Source organism: Danio rerio, chromosome 9 (assembly GCF_052040795.2).
Source record: "Danio rerio strain M-AB ecotype USA chromosome 9, GRCz13ab, whole genome shotgun sequence".
Taxonomy (NCBI): domain Eukaryota; kingdom Metazoa; phylum Chordata; class Actinopteri; order Cypriniformes; family Danionidae; genus Danio; species Danio rerio.
The window spans coordinates 49979147-49994162 of NC_141029.1; the positions used below are offsets into that span (position 1 = coordinate 49979147).

A 15016-nucleotide genomic window follows, 5' to 3' on the forward strand; every position below is an offset into this window, starting at 1 on the left:
GATCTCCAAAAACTCTAGAAAAAGAGACTCAACAGCTGGTCTAAAACAAGATATAGGAGCAGATAAAATCAAATACTATGGGCCCTATCATACACCCGGCGCAATGTGGCGCAAGGTGCGGCGCAATAGTCTTTTGCTAGTTTCAGCTTGGCGCAAGAGTCATTTTGAGGCGTTGTGCTACGCTGTTTGAATAGCAAATGCATTAGCGCTCATTTGTGCGCCCATAGGCGTTCTGGTCTAAAAAGGAAGGCGTTCTGAGGCGGACCGCTGGCGCGTCGCTATTTTGAGAAACTATAATAAATTTTTCATTAGACCAAAACTAACCCGGTCTAAACTCTGGCGCAGAGTTGCGCCTCGCTTACACACTGCTTAATACGCACAAGAGAGCAATAGGCAAATATCTTTACATATGAAAAAATTTAAATATTAAGGATATATATAGGATACAATAAGAATAGATATAGAATATAAATATAAAGGATTAAAATATTACAAAACATATTATTTTCTAGCCTACATAAATATGAAAAATCTCTGCTTTTATGTCTTCTTCATCTCGAGAGGCTTTTTCAGTTCATTCATAACAATTTGCTTTTGTATAATGTTATTATTATTAGCAGTATTATTTATTATATCCATATTTATATTTGTTTTATTAAAAACAAGCTTAGATTTGCCCACCTGTCAGGTTTTAGACCATATGGGGCACAGCATGTGTTTTAGGATATAACTCAGGTTTTTGAGCACACTTCAATATTATTGTTCATTTATTCGTTTGCTGGAATTTAGAACTGAATTTAGAAATAGTTTTGAAACAAATATTTGCGCTTAACAAACGCAATTAATTATTTATAGGCTAATTGATGTCTGTGCGTAAAGGTTTCCCTATCCAAGTGCGAAAGTGAAAGTGATCTATTATCTCTCATTCTCACGCAGTAGATGCTCTGTTTAACAGTTTTCTGTTTAAAAACTGTTAACTGTTTGCTTGTGAAATGCTCAGATTTTCCACTTAGACTTACTTTGCGTCCTGTAAATAGCGAATGCGCTCTTGGCGCGACGCAGCTGGCTCTTAAAGGGAATGGGAGATGAGACTCTAATTGGTTTATTCTCAAAACACACCTATAACTCATTAAGAAAATAAACTCAACCCTTTTAGACCATGCGCCATGGCGCAAAGCGGATAATCCTTAAATTAGCAAAAATGCGTTCTGACACACCATGAAAGCGTTTGCGCCCTGAGTTTTGCACTCTGCGCATGGACCGTCAAAATAGAGCCCTATGTTTTACCTAAGGACAAAAAGTGAAAAAATATATATGGGAGTGGTACAGGAGCGGGAGTCATTTTAAACAGGAGTTTATTTTAACTTTGGTCTGAGAGTATGACGGGACAAGATTTCTTTCAGTGGGATTAGAAATTCACACACACACACACACACTCATACACTACAGCCAATTTAGTTTTTTCAATTCACCTGTAGGCATGGCCTTGGACGGTGGGGGAAACCAGACCACCCAGAGGAAACCCACACCAACATGAAGAGAACATGCTCCACACAGAAATACCAACTGACCCAGCTGGGACTTGAACTAGCAACCTTCTTGCTGTGAGACAACAGTGCTAACCGCTGTGCCACCCTTTACTTTTTTCATTAGATGTTAAAAGTAAACATGACCTGAAGATGTTGTAAAAATTTATGAGTCAAACATCATTCTTACGCACCTTTCAAAAAGCTTTAATGACTCAGAATTGACAACTTACTTAACAATTCTACATTTGGCAACAAATCCTTTACTACTTCCACATACCATACTGTGTTTGTCATTTCTGCAAACTATTTCACAAGCGTTTTCTGTTTATTTACGGTTGTGAATTGCATTATAGGATGTTGATCTCTGCTTTGACGAAAAAATTCAACTCTACAGTTTAACAAAGTGACATTTTAGTTTGAAATATTATTATGTATGATATATATGAGATATAGTGAAGTCTTTAAAATAGAAGAAAACATACTGAAAACATAGGTTTTTGCACCGTGATATACAGCACCAACCCAGACGTAAACATCAATAATCTATAAGCAATTTCAGAATCTTTAAGCATTCTATTGTATTTTAAAAATGGTATCTAAAATGTATACGTGTATTATTATACTTTTGGATGTTTACTGCATGCATCTGAGGGAGTTGTAGACCATATACAGATATGCAAATAAACATGTACTGTATATGTTGGAGGAGGTTTTATTTGTAAAAGCTGTGTACATCCAACTATTCCTGAACATCCTGTATAAGCAGATTCTTGTAGCCTTGGTATGCTTTGTTTAGTATTTCCAACCCCAAAATTATTGTGTCTATTGTGTTGCATCCTAAATCAACGTTAATATTAATATATTGGCATTTTAGTAGTTTGAAATAACAATGTATAAGTAGGGCTGTGCAATTAAACGAAAATCCGGTTTTGATTTCGATTTTGGCTCCTAACGATTATGAAAAACCATTAATCGAGATAAGCGATTATTGTATCATATACCGCCTTTACAGTTGTACTCATTTGCTGCTCTGCAATGCTAAGTTCCGCGTGAAAATGACTAAAAGCATGTGCTGTAATGTCACTTTTGCAGCACGGGATGCGCATCATTCATATTTTTAAAAGCCCGAAAGAGCACGCGCTGTTGTGTGTGTGCGCGCCCGCTTATCCTCGGACAGGCTCAATGGTCAAATGCATGCACATTTGTGTCAGACAGCGGTGTTTAGTGATTATTCATATTAACCCTCACTTGTGTAATAAACAAACAAGTTGAGAATCAAAAGACATGTGAAAGAGAAACCATAAATCAGAACAGTTCTTCTCTTAAAGTGACAGCGCGCAATATTCCTGCTGCAGCCTGTTTTTATTATTAATCAAACCAAAAAAGGAGAAAATCCCTCACTGCTCTTGACTGAAGGACTTTTGTAGCTTTTTTTTCTTACAGTGAAGATGCTTAAAGCACAGCTTAAACAAAACAGATTTAATAACTCATTTCTAATAACTGATTTCTTTTATCTTTGCTATGCTGACAGTACAATAGATATTCGTCAAGATGCTAGTATTCAGCTTAAAGTGACATTCAAAGGCTTAATTAGTGTAATTAGGCAAGTCATTGTATTACAGTAGTTTCTTCTGCAAAAGAAAAAAATCAAACATATATATTTCTTAAAGGGGTTAATAATATTGAGCTATTAAAATAGGTTTCAAAATATTTAAACCTGCTTTTATTGTAGCCGAAATAAAACAAATAAGCCTTTCTCCTGAAGAACAAATATTACAGGAAATACTGTGAAAAATTCCTCTGTTAAACATCATTTGGGAAATATTTATATATAAAAAGAGTTTACAGGAGGGCGATTAATTTTGACTTCAACTGATAATCGTTTTAAATAATCGTGATTACAATTATGACCAAAATAATTGTGATTATAATTTTTCCCAAAATCGAGCAGCGCTATGTGTATGTATATATATATATATATATATATATATATATATATATATATATATATATATATATATATATATATATATATATATATAAATACGTTTTTTAAGGGCACCTATTTTAACCCTTTTCCAAAATTTAAGACAAGTCTTTTGTGTCTTCAGAATGTGTCTGTAAATTTACAGCTCAGATTATTTATTATACCTTTCGCAAGTTAGTAATTTTCAGCTCTGAGCATCTAGTAGCTGTTTTTGCTGCCTGTGCCTTTAATGCTAGTTCTCCCCACCCACTGCTCTCATGTGTCTGTCACGCCCCATTCACACGGGGCGTCAGCTTCAACGCTTCCCATTCACTTTGAATGGGTGATGTCAGGTGTTGCCAAACTGCATTGTTGATCTGTCAGTGCCGCTTCAGAGGCATTGCTTGCTGCAAAAGTTGGGACTAGCTCAACAGAAGCGTCAGCCAATCAAATCGCTGTATGCAAATACACCAGCTAGACAGTGGCCTAATGCTGACTGAATTTCATTGGCTGACGCTGCTATGTCGATTGCATTAGCCCCAACTTCAGACATGCCTTCAGTCAAGCGTTGACACTAGAGCCCCGTGTGAATGGGGCGTCAGAGCCGGCACATCCATAGCGGTGACCTAGGCGACCGCCTAGAACAGCAGAATAGACACCCACGTCCTCAGTTATGTCCGCGACCCAGCACCCCATCTGTTAACTGGTCTTCAATTTGATAACCGGTCAGTTCCGTTTTCAATTTCGGGTTGAGGGCGGCGTGATCATCTCTTGCCTAGAGCGGCAGTTCAGCTTGCTCTAGCCCTGGTCAGAATGTGCCTCAATCTCCGCCTCGGAGACAAACATGAAGGAAGCAGATCTCAAATGTAGCACAACGTTAAATTACTTAGTTTATTACTTTGCATTTTAACTTTTTAAACTATAATATCAAGCGTCTCCTCACGGTTTGTGTCTCATTTTGTGAGCCGACTGACAACAGTTGTTCGCTCCCCTCTTTCTCCTCTGCTCTGCTGGCCACGCCCACTCCTCCCTCTGCTCGCAGAGCTCCACGCCCATCATGAAACATTTTTTGAAAAAATTCTGAGGTAGACTTGAACCAAAAGAGGGGGAGTTTATGGGCCTTTAACCTTGATTAAAAACTAAGAGGGGCAAAAAACAATTTCTTATTTCATACTTCTTTGTTTAGATATTAAAAGTAAACATGACCTGAAGACGTTATTGTCATGATTTATGAGTCAAACATCATCCAATCTTTTCAAACATTTTATGGTACATCTACATTTGGCAACAAATACTTTACTACATTTCACAGGCATACAAGCACTACCAACTAAGAGAGGCAAACCCCAACATCTTACCTCTTTTTTTTTTAGATATTAAAAATAAACATGGCCTGAAGGTGTTATTGTAATGATTTATACGTTAAACATCATTCTTACGCACTTTTCAAAAGGCATTTTATGACTCTGAATTGCCCCCTTACTAAACAATTACTTCTACATTGTCATTTCTGCAAACAAATGAGAAACCTGCAGGTGTAGTGTTACATCTGATGGACCAATCACAGCACAGCCTCAGGTCTATATATAAAGCAGCTCTCAAACCCCCTCCACACAACCTGCTGCAGGTAAACCAACACACACACTGCGTCTCGCAAACACACACACACTCTCTCCAAACTACACCATGTCATTCAGAAGCCCCTCTAGGAGTTACTCAAGCTCCAGTCTGACGGGCGGGATTGGATCCAGGGGCAATTTATTCGGAGCCATTTCTGCATCCGCTATTGGGAATCTGGCAAATACTTTGCGTCCGCAAGTGCAGATCAACAGCAATACTTTCGCAGGAGCTGATGACAAAGAGACCATGAAGGGTCTGAATGACCGTCTGGCCGGGTATTTGTCAAAAGTGCGGCTTCTAGAGGAGTCCAACAATAATCTGGAGGAGCAAATCAAAGAGGCTCTGCTGAGGAAAGGAGCCGATAGCGGCAGAGACTGGAGCGCCTATGAGAAGACCATTGCTGATCTGAGAAACCAGGTGAGCAAATAATAGTGTGTGTGAAGTAGTCATGCACGCTTTTCTTATCATAATGTACACAGGTATTGTTTGGACACGCCTGTTTGTTCTTTGTTATGACTGTTTTCCTCATTTTGGAATGATATGGGAGTCATTCAAACTATTAAATTGTGCAATGAGAGAATGGGTATTGTGTGGTGAGCAATAATGTTTGGCTTATGCTACTCTCTTTGAATTATCAGGGGATGTGAGATTATGTCAGACATTTTTTGGTGCTTTTAATTACCTACAGATGCTTTATTACATATAATAATTACATAACATAATTAAAAATTAATTACAAGCATGAATGTGTCTAAACATCTGAACATGTTTATGCTTGTAAAGATGGAAAAAATCTGCTGATAAAAGTTTTGTAGTAATTTGTTAATTTAAAATACACTGATCTAATGAAATAAATGAAAAATATAAATTAAAATAGCGTGAATGACTTCACAAAAAGTGGCAAAAGAAAAGTTAAATTAAAAGACAATTAAAAACAATTAACAGACCAGGGAATTCAAGGTAAAATAAAATAAAGTAAAACTACATGACACTACATATAAAATAAAATAAAATTTAACAAAAATAAACAAAAATTTAACTAAACTAGACAAAAAAATAAATAAATAAATAAAAATAAAATGAAAAGTAAAATAAAAATAAAAACAAACAAATAAATAAACAAATAAAACAAAAATAAATTATATCAACAAAACAAAACAAAAACCTATAAAAATTAAATAAAAACAAAACAAAATAAATAAATAAAACAAAACTAAATAAAATAAAAACAAAACAAAAATAAAATAAAATAAAATAAAGCAAAAATAAAATTAAAACAAAATTAAATTAAATAAAATAAAAACAAACAAACAAAAAAATAAATAAATAAATAAAACAAAAATAAACAAAAATAAAATAATAGAATACAAACAAAATAAAAATTAAATTAAAACAACAAAACAAAAAAATAAAATAAAAACAAAACAAATTAAATAAAATAGAACAAAACAAAAATAAATAAAACATTTAAACAAAAATAAAATAAAAATCTAAAACAAACAAAAAATCTAAAATAACAAAACACAACTAAAATAAAATAAATAAAAAAATATTAAAATTAAGAATCAAACCTAAACTAAACTCAAAATAAAATAAAATAAAATAAAATAAAATAAAAAAGTCTTCTACCATAATGTACACAGGTAATGTTCAGACACGCCTGTTTGTTCTTTGTTATGACTGTAAAAATTATATAAAAAATGTTTTTATGCTACTTTAACTGATTTCAATAAGTTAATCAGGTTTAAATGTAATATTTTAGTCAGTTTGACTAAAGTTAAGATGATTACAAAAGGTAGTTTGATTCAAAACAGATTTGTTTTTTTTACAGTGTATGACATCTTCCTCATTTTGAAATGATATGGGAGTTGTCTAAACTATAAAATTGTACAATGGGAGTATGGGCAATGGGAAATGTTACTTTAATATACATTGATTAATTAAATAAATGTTAAAAAAGTGTGAATGACCATGTACGTATGCCTGACTGACCTCATCAAAGTGGCAAAAGAAAAGTAATAATGATAGAAAAAAAGAGGAAAGCATTACAAGACAATTAAGAGACCTGGACAAGACAATTAAAATAGAATAAACTAAAAGAATAAAAATGTAATTAAAGTAATATATTCTTATCATAATGTACACAGGTAATGTTTAGACACGCCTGTTTGTTCTTTGTTATGAATGTTTCCCTCATTTGGAATAATATGGGACCCATTGAAACTATTAAATTGTACAATAGGAGAAAGGAAATTGTGTGGTGAGCAAAACCATTGTGCTGTCTCTCCACCCTTTAAATGCATTTAAATGCAGTTGCGAGGTTATGATTGTTGATTTTAATTCACTATATCTGCTGCTTCTAATAAAATGTGAAATTGAAATGTAATTACATGCATAAGTGTGTGTAAACATTTGAATTGTTTGTATTAGTAAATATGGAACAATTTATTGGCAATATGTTGCAGTTTAAATTTTTTATGAGATTGTATTGAATTATTAATTGAATATAAATGTGTCCAATTAAATAAATAAATAAATAAAATAAAGCAAAAGATATTAATTAATATATAAGTTGGGGTAAATTAGACATGCATTTTATTCTGACACAAATAAAATGACATAAAATAAAATAAATGTAATGAAATGAACTAAATTTAAATAAAATTAAATTAAATAAATAATTAAATTAAATTAATTTAAATAAAATTAAATAAATAATGAAAATAAAAAATCAAATGTAATGAAATGACATGAAATTAATTTAAATAATTTTTTTTAAATAATTTAAATAAAATAAACATGAAAAATATGTAATGAAATTAAATTAAATTAGAAATAAAAATAAAATAAATAATTAAATAAAAAATTTAAATTGAATTAAAATAAATTTTCAATAAAATACAAAATAAATAAATAAAAATGTAATGAAAGTACATCACATGAAATTAATTGTAATTAAATGAAAAATTAAATTAAAAAATTTTAGTGAAATGAATTAAAATAAAATGAATTTAAATTAAATTATTGTAATATAAAATAAATGCTGAATAAATGTAATTATTGTTTTTAGTAAAAGCACCAAACTTTAGAAATGTGTCAAGATTATTAAAATAAGTAAATTATTGCTATTTTAATAAATACATTTTGACAATGTGTTGCAGTTAAAAATATTTTTATGAGATTGTATTAAATTATTAGTTGAATATAAATGTGTCCAATTAAATAAATAAATAAAATGAAGCAAAAGATATCAATTAAAATATAAATATCGGTAAATTAGACACGCATTTTATTCATTTATATGTTTTTTTTTTCGGCTTAGTCACTTTATTAATCAGGTGTCGCCAGTATGAATTGAAGTCTATGGGGAGAAAAGTCCAGTGTGACCGCAGCTTATGTTTTATGCAGCAGATGCCTTTCCAGCTGCAACCCATCACTGGAAAACACCCATAAACTCTCATTCACACACATTCACTATGGACAAATTAGCTTACCCAATTCACCTGTACCACATGTTTTTGGACTTGTGGGGGACACGCATTTTATTCTAACACAAATAAAATGAAATAAAATAATAAAATAAAAATTGTAATTAAATGAAATGAAGGTAATTTTAATTAAAATAAAATAAATTTAAAGAATTTTTTTAAATTGTAATTAAAATTAACTAAAAAATAAAATGTAACGAAATGAAATGAAATTAATTTAAATTAAATTAAACATGAAATAAAGTTAAAAATAAAAATTAAATTAATTTTAATAAAATATAATGAAAAAACTATTACTATATATATATATATATATATATATATATATATATATATATATATACTAAAATAAATACTGAATAAATGTAATTTTCGTTTTTAGTAAAGGCACCAAACTTTAGAAATGTGTCAAGATAATTAAAATACACAAATTATGTATTTTTAAAATAAATATTTTTAAGAGCAATTACAAGAAAATAATATAATGACATGCATGAAAATAGATTTATAATTAGTTTATTTCAGTAAGGAAAAATTGTATATGTGTCAAATCTACAAGTTTACTTTTCAAACGTATACTTTAAACATGCACCTATGCATTATTGATGTATTTTAAATGTTTTATTACAAAAGTTTATTTTCCATCTCTTTATTAACAATTATTTGATTTCATTTAGTTTACTTTCCTTTATTAAGTATGAAATTTATCGACGACTGCAAAAAAACATTCATAATCAATGACTATACTGTTCTCGTATGGGGTGTGTGTTTTCCTTTAGTCTGATCTTTGCTGATTGTATCACCATTTAAATGAACAGATACTAAGCTGCATGAAACGTCGGTTATCAGTTTGATAACAACCAAACAGAACCTGACAAAAGATATGCTTCAATGCTGCATTGAGAAAGTCAAAGCAGGACAATGATATCTGTGTGTTTGCAGATCCAGGAAATGACTATGGACAACGCCAGACTGTTTCTACAGATAGACAATGCAAGGCTGGCCGCTGACGACTTCAAAGTCAAGTGAGATATTTAATTATTCCCTCCCAATAAAATGCAAGCGTTTTCAACTTCATGAATATTCCCAAAACTTTTATATTCAAGATTCAATATGCATTAGTGCTGCATAATATTGTAAAAATCTAACATTGCAATTGTTTGTTATTCTGCGATTACATATTGCAAAATGAATGCAATTTCGCCAGATGACTTGAATATCTCCATTTGGAAAGAATTTATTATTTTAGATTGATTGAGATGATTCTGTAGGGGAGTAAATAATGCATAAAATATAATAAACAAATTAAAAGCATAGATAAATACAATAAAGACAAGTTAAAATTTAAATTTTGAAAGTTAATTTGGCCACAACTTTCTCTGTGTTTCAGCACGTGGAATGATTTTGGAGACAAATCTTATTTTGACACATATTTTGGGAAGATGCTTTGGAATTTTTTAAAGACTCAAAGAATTTTAAGACTCTGGCCAAATTGACTACCCTTTCATTATGTTGGCGGCTGTTTTTGCCCCATTGACTTCCATTAAGGCTGATTTCTACTTCTGCGTCAAGTGGGAAAGCTAGGTTGCTGCCAGAAGTGGTGTTAGTAAGACCAGCAGGGGGCGCTAAACCTGCGGTCCATGTAAGTCCTATTGTCCCAGTATAGTGAAGGGGACTCTATATTGCTCAGTGAGCGCTGTCTTTCGGATGAGACGTTAAATCGAGGTCCTCACTCGTTAAAAATCCCTGCATGTGCTTTGAAAAATGGTAGGGGTTTAACCCCGGCATCCTGGCTAAATTTTTCCCATTGGCCTCCTACCCATCCCCATATCATAATTGGCTTCATCTCTCTGTCTCCACTCCACTAATCAACTGGTGTGAGGTCTGGAGCAATATTGCTGCTGTCTTGTCATGTAGGTGGATGCTACACACTGGTGGTGGATGAGGAGATTTCCCTCAATATGTAAAGCACTTACAGTGTCTAAAAAAGTGTTCTATAAATGTAAGGAATTATTAATAATTATTATTAAGGTAAGGTAAGGTAAGGTAAGGTAAAAACCAGCAGTTTACATCTAGAGCTACTTCATGAGACTCTACACTTGTAAACACTCACTTAAACAGGTTTGCACGGCTCTCACAAAGGTCAAAGCTACCAAGCTGACCAATCACAGAGTTTGCACATGTCGTTGTAACGCGTAGTTACATCAGCCACGGCGAAGGTTTTGCAACCGCACAAAGGCTGCAAACGTGTGCGCTTGATGCAGAAGTATAAATCAGCCTTTGTAACCACATTGTTGATTGCAAAGCCATGACACCAAATAATCATGCAGTCTTGGTTATTAATGGTTTTTGCTATTGGGAAGTGGTCAAATGTGTCATTTTTGCTGTTGATAATCAGTTACGATGCAAAAAAAACTTAGTTTCTGGCTTTAATATTGAGTTTTATGAAGTATAGTGAGTGTGTGTGCATGCGTGTGTAAGAAAGACATTTGCATCAATAAATCAAAATCAGCAGCTCAATTAATAGTATACATAGTAAGTATATTTATGCAAGCACACTATAATTCAACATAGGGTTTTTCTGAAAATGAAGCCTTATATAAACTTCTGGAGATAAGGTATTATGTAGCCAGAAGTACGTACGGCTGCATTTTATCTTTAAAATGAACATTACAGGGTGGTTTGTCGCCATTCCTTTTCACGCTACCAGCTGACCAGTTACCTCTGTATGGTTGGCTTTCACTCTGTTACCAGTTTGTCTAGTTAACTTGCCATGTACGTCAGCGGACTTGAGATACAGAGAGGAGCTGACCACAATGATGGGGTTCAAGTCCGGAATATACAGAAAGCAGGAAAGACTATAACACAAGCCAAAAATAAAATAAACAAGAAAATAACAGGGTGAAAATGTGGTACAATCAGAAAATGTGGTCAAAACAACAAAGGCTTTTCTTTTTCTGGATTATTTTTGAAGGTTGCTTTTGAAAACACTATCGGTTGGGTTTAGGGAAGTGGGTGGGTGCTGTTCAATCGGTACTTTTGAAAACACTGTCGGTTGGGTTTAGGGAAGTAGGTGGGCGCTGGTCAACCGGTACTTTTGAAAACACTATTGGTTGGCATTAGGAAAGTGGGTGGGCGCTGGTCAACCGGTACTTTTGAAAACACTATTGGTTGGGTTTATGGAAGTGGGGGGGGTCCCTGGTCAATCTGTGCTTTTGAAAACAATCAGTTGGGTTAAGGGAAGTGGGTGGGCGCTGGTCAAGCGGTGCTTTTAAAAACACTGTCGGTTAGGTTTAGGGAAGTGGGTGGGCTCTGGTCAATCGGTACTTTTGAAAACACTGTCGGTTGGGTTTAGGGAAGTAGGTGGGCGCTGGTCAATCGGTACTTTTGAAAACACTATTGGTTGGCTTTAGGGAAGTTGGTGGGCGCTGGTCAATCGGTACTTTTGAAAACACTATTGGTTGGGTTTAGGGAGGTGGGGGGTCCCTGGTCAATCTGTGCTTTTGAAAACAATCAGTTGGGTTAAGAAAAGTGGGTGGGTACTGGTCAATTTGTAATTATGAAAACACTATTGGTTGGGTTTAGAGAAGTGTGTGGGCGCAGGTCAATCGGTGCTTTTGAAAACACTCGGTTGGGTTTAGGAAAGGAGGAGGGTGGGTCAGTCAATTTGTCAGTCAGTCGGTCAGTCAACAGCAGCCTCTGGTGGATTTACACAACAACAACAGGTGCAAATGGCACTAACAAGAAAAATCTGAGATCTGAAAAGGCACACACAGCAGCCTCTGGTGATTTTGCGAAAACAAAAACTGCAAAAAAATTTGCTCCTGGGACGTATTTGGGGCTCTACAAAAATATATATTTAGTGGTATATTTTCAGAATGAGCCTGGGTTGCTATAATTTGCCGTTTTACTCCATAGAACTCCAAATAAAAACCAGAAATTTTTTTGCACAGGCATATCTAAAGGGTTAATGAAACCAACTGATGACCAACTGTAAAAACAGCTCATTTTACTTCTTTCCAACAGGGAAAACCAACAACAATTAAGAATGCATGATTATCTGGTGTTAAGGCTTTGCAATCAAAAATGTGATTATAATGGAAGTCAGTAGGCCAAAAACAGCCACCAACATAACGAAAGGATAATAAATTTACCCAGAGTGTATTTTTTTAAATCTTCAAAGGATTTTCCCAATTTATGTGTTGTGTTCCATATCCTGAAACACAGAGAACCTTGTGGCCAAACTAAGACTCAAAATCACCCAAGAGTGGAAGGAAACATCCCCAACAGCCAACAAGGGTTAAATACGACATCCGGCTTGCAGTCTATATGAAGTATGCTAATGAAAAGGGTCTCGTCTGGGCAGGTTTGAGTCGGAGCAGGCCATGCGGCAAGGGGTGGAGCAAGATTTGGCACGTCTCCGCAAGATGTTGGACGACACTTACATGGGCCGCATGCAGCTGGAGGGCCAGATCGAGTCTATGAGAGAAGAGCTGGCCTTCCTGAAGAAGAGCCACGAGGAGGTGCACGCCTTAAACACACTATTTACACCACAAACCTCTAAAGTATTGTAGTGTATTTAGCTCTCGGCAGCTACAATGATCTGTGTTTGACTCATTGTTGAAGCACAAACAGCCTTCCAGGCACAGCAACAGTTAATAGTTAATAGAGTGCAACAGTAATAGTCTAGGATTTGATCACGGAAAAAAAAAAAATTTAATAATTAATATTCTCCAGACACACCTGCTTTGATAGCATAGGATGAATAAACCATCTAGGAAAATCTTTAAAGCAGGTGCTCGATCAAGCCAAACACAATAGAAAAAGTCAACAACAAAAAAGAAAACCGACACACTGCCACTTCAGCTCTCAAAAGATCAACTTAAATGGACAACTGGATGATTTTTAAAAAACTTTTTCTATAACATATGATGAAGAATGGAGCAACACGGTAGCTCAGTGGTTAGCACGATCGTCTCACAGAAAGAAGATCGCTGGTTCCAGTCCTGGCTGGGTCAGTTGGAGTTTCAGTGTGAAGTTTGCATGTTCTCCCTGTGTTGGCATGGGTTTCCTCCAGGTGCTCTGGTTTTTCCCCACAGTCCAAACACATGCGCTATAGCTGAATTGAATAAACTAAATTGGCCTTAGTGTATTTGTGTGAATGAGTGTGTATGGATGTTTCCCAGTACTGGGTTGCAGCTGGAAGGGCATCCGCTGTGTAAAACATATTCTGGAATAGTTGGCAGGTTATTCCGCTGTGGCAGCCCCTGATTAATAAAGGCACTAAGCCGAGGGATGAAGAACTAATTGATTAAGAACTAATTAATGATTCATTTCCTTATTGGCTAATCAGTGAGTAAATTAGCTAATCATGGACTCTTTGCATGATTTTGATATTAAAACAATTTGTAGTTTTATTTTCAATTTGTAGATTTTATTTTGTTATTCGTGTTTTTATTTCATTTATTTATGTTTTTGAATGGCATTATGTGGCCTTGATTTATTCGGAAACTACGTTTGATGTTGAAAAGTTGAATAATTTGAAGTGATATAACGCTTGGGTTTTTGTTATAAATTACGGTACAGATAATCTGTTAATAATCTGCCAGTACTTTTTACGCTATTTAACAGACTTCATTTTTAATATATCATTACTTACACAAAATATTGATTCAAAATGACTGAAAAAAAAAAGTCCCTCTTAAACTGAAAAGTTTTGAATTTTTTAACACTACAATGTCACATAACTCGGCACCTTAAGAATAAAACATTAGACATGCAATTACAAGTCAATAACTTGCTAAAATGTTATTAAATTGCCAGAACATGCCAGCAACATGTACAAATGCATTAAATAATGCTAGCAAGATTCTATATCATGCTAACAACAATGCTAACATAAATGCTAGCAAATTGTTTAAACATGTATAGGCTTATACACTTTGCTAAACTTTTTGAAATATTATAAAGAGGTTAGAAACGTATTAAAACATGTTAACAAGAACATGTTATGAATATGCTGTTAAAACAAGCTACCATGCTACGCTAACAAAGCATGACAAGATGTCAGCAACATTCTAAAACATGCTATCAATGTGTTAAAATCTAAAATTAACTTCCTATAATGTGTAAGCATCTGTGTTTTGACACTGATAGAATGTATACACTTCAAAGGCATCAAACGTTAAAGCTTAATGAACAAGTCAGCAGCATTCTAAAACATGCTAATGTGTTAAAATCTGAAATTTAGATACAGTATGCCAACAACTTTCTATAATGTGTTAGCAACTGTGTGTTTTTTCCTGATTGATTATATAAGCTTCAAAAGCATCAAACTGCAAACTTTAAAAGATTAAAATAATCTTGTCTTAAAAATGATAAAGCAAGCTAACATGCTATGCTAACAGAACATT

General features: G+C 33.8%; 2 protein-coding genes across 4 annotated transcripts in view; one reads left to right on the forward strand and one right to left on the reverse strand.

Annotated features, from left to right (window-relative positions):
• Window positions 1-15016, reverse strand: part of phgdh (phosphoglycerate dehydrogenase) — a 722740-nt gene that overhangs the window by 516316 nt on the left and 191408 nt on the right. The window lies entirely within an intron of this gene.
• The window catches only part of zgc:92380, a 37868-nt gene continuing 27958 nt past the window's right edge, over window positions 5107-15016 (forward strand). Inside the window, exons 1-3 of one of the 3 annotated variants that reach the window (XM_087266317.1) lie at window positions 5107-5532; window positions 9546-9628; window positions 12970-13126. In XM_087266317.1, the coding sequence (XP_087122443.1) occupies window positions 5182-5532; window positions 9546-9628; window positions 12970-13126 (591 nt within the window). In that variant the 5' untranslated portion in view covers window positions 5107-5181. Of the gene's footprint in view, window positions 5533-9545; window positions 9629-12102; window positions 12135-12188; window positions 13127-15016 lie in introns of those variants that run through there. The other 2 variants (NM_001003480.1, XM_087266318.1) reach the window with 2 other exon arrangements.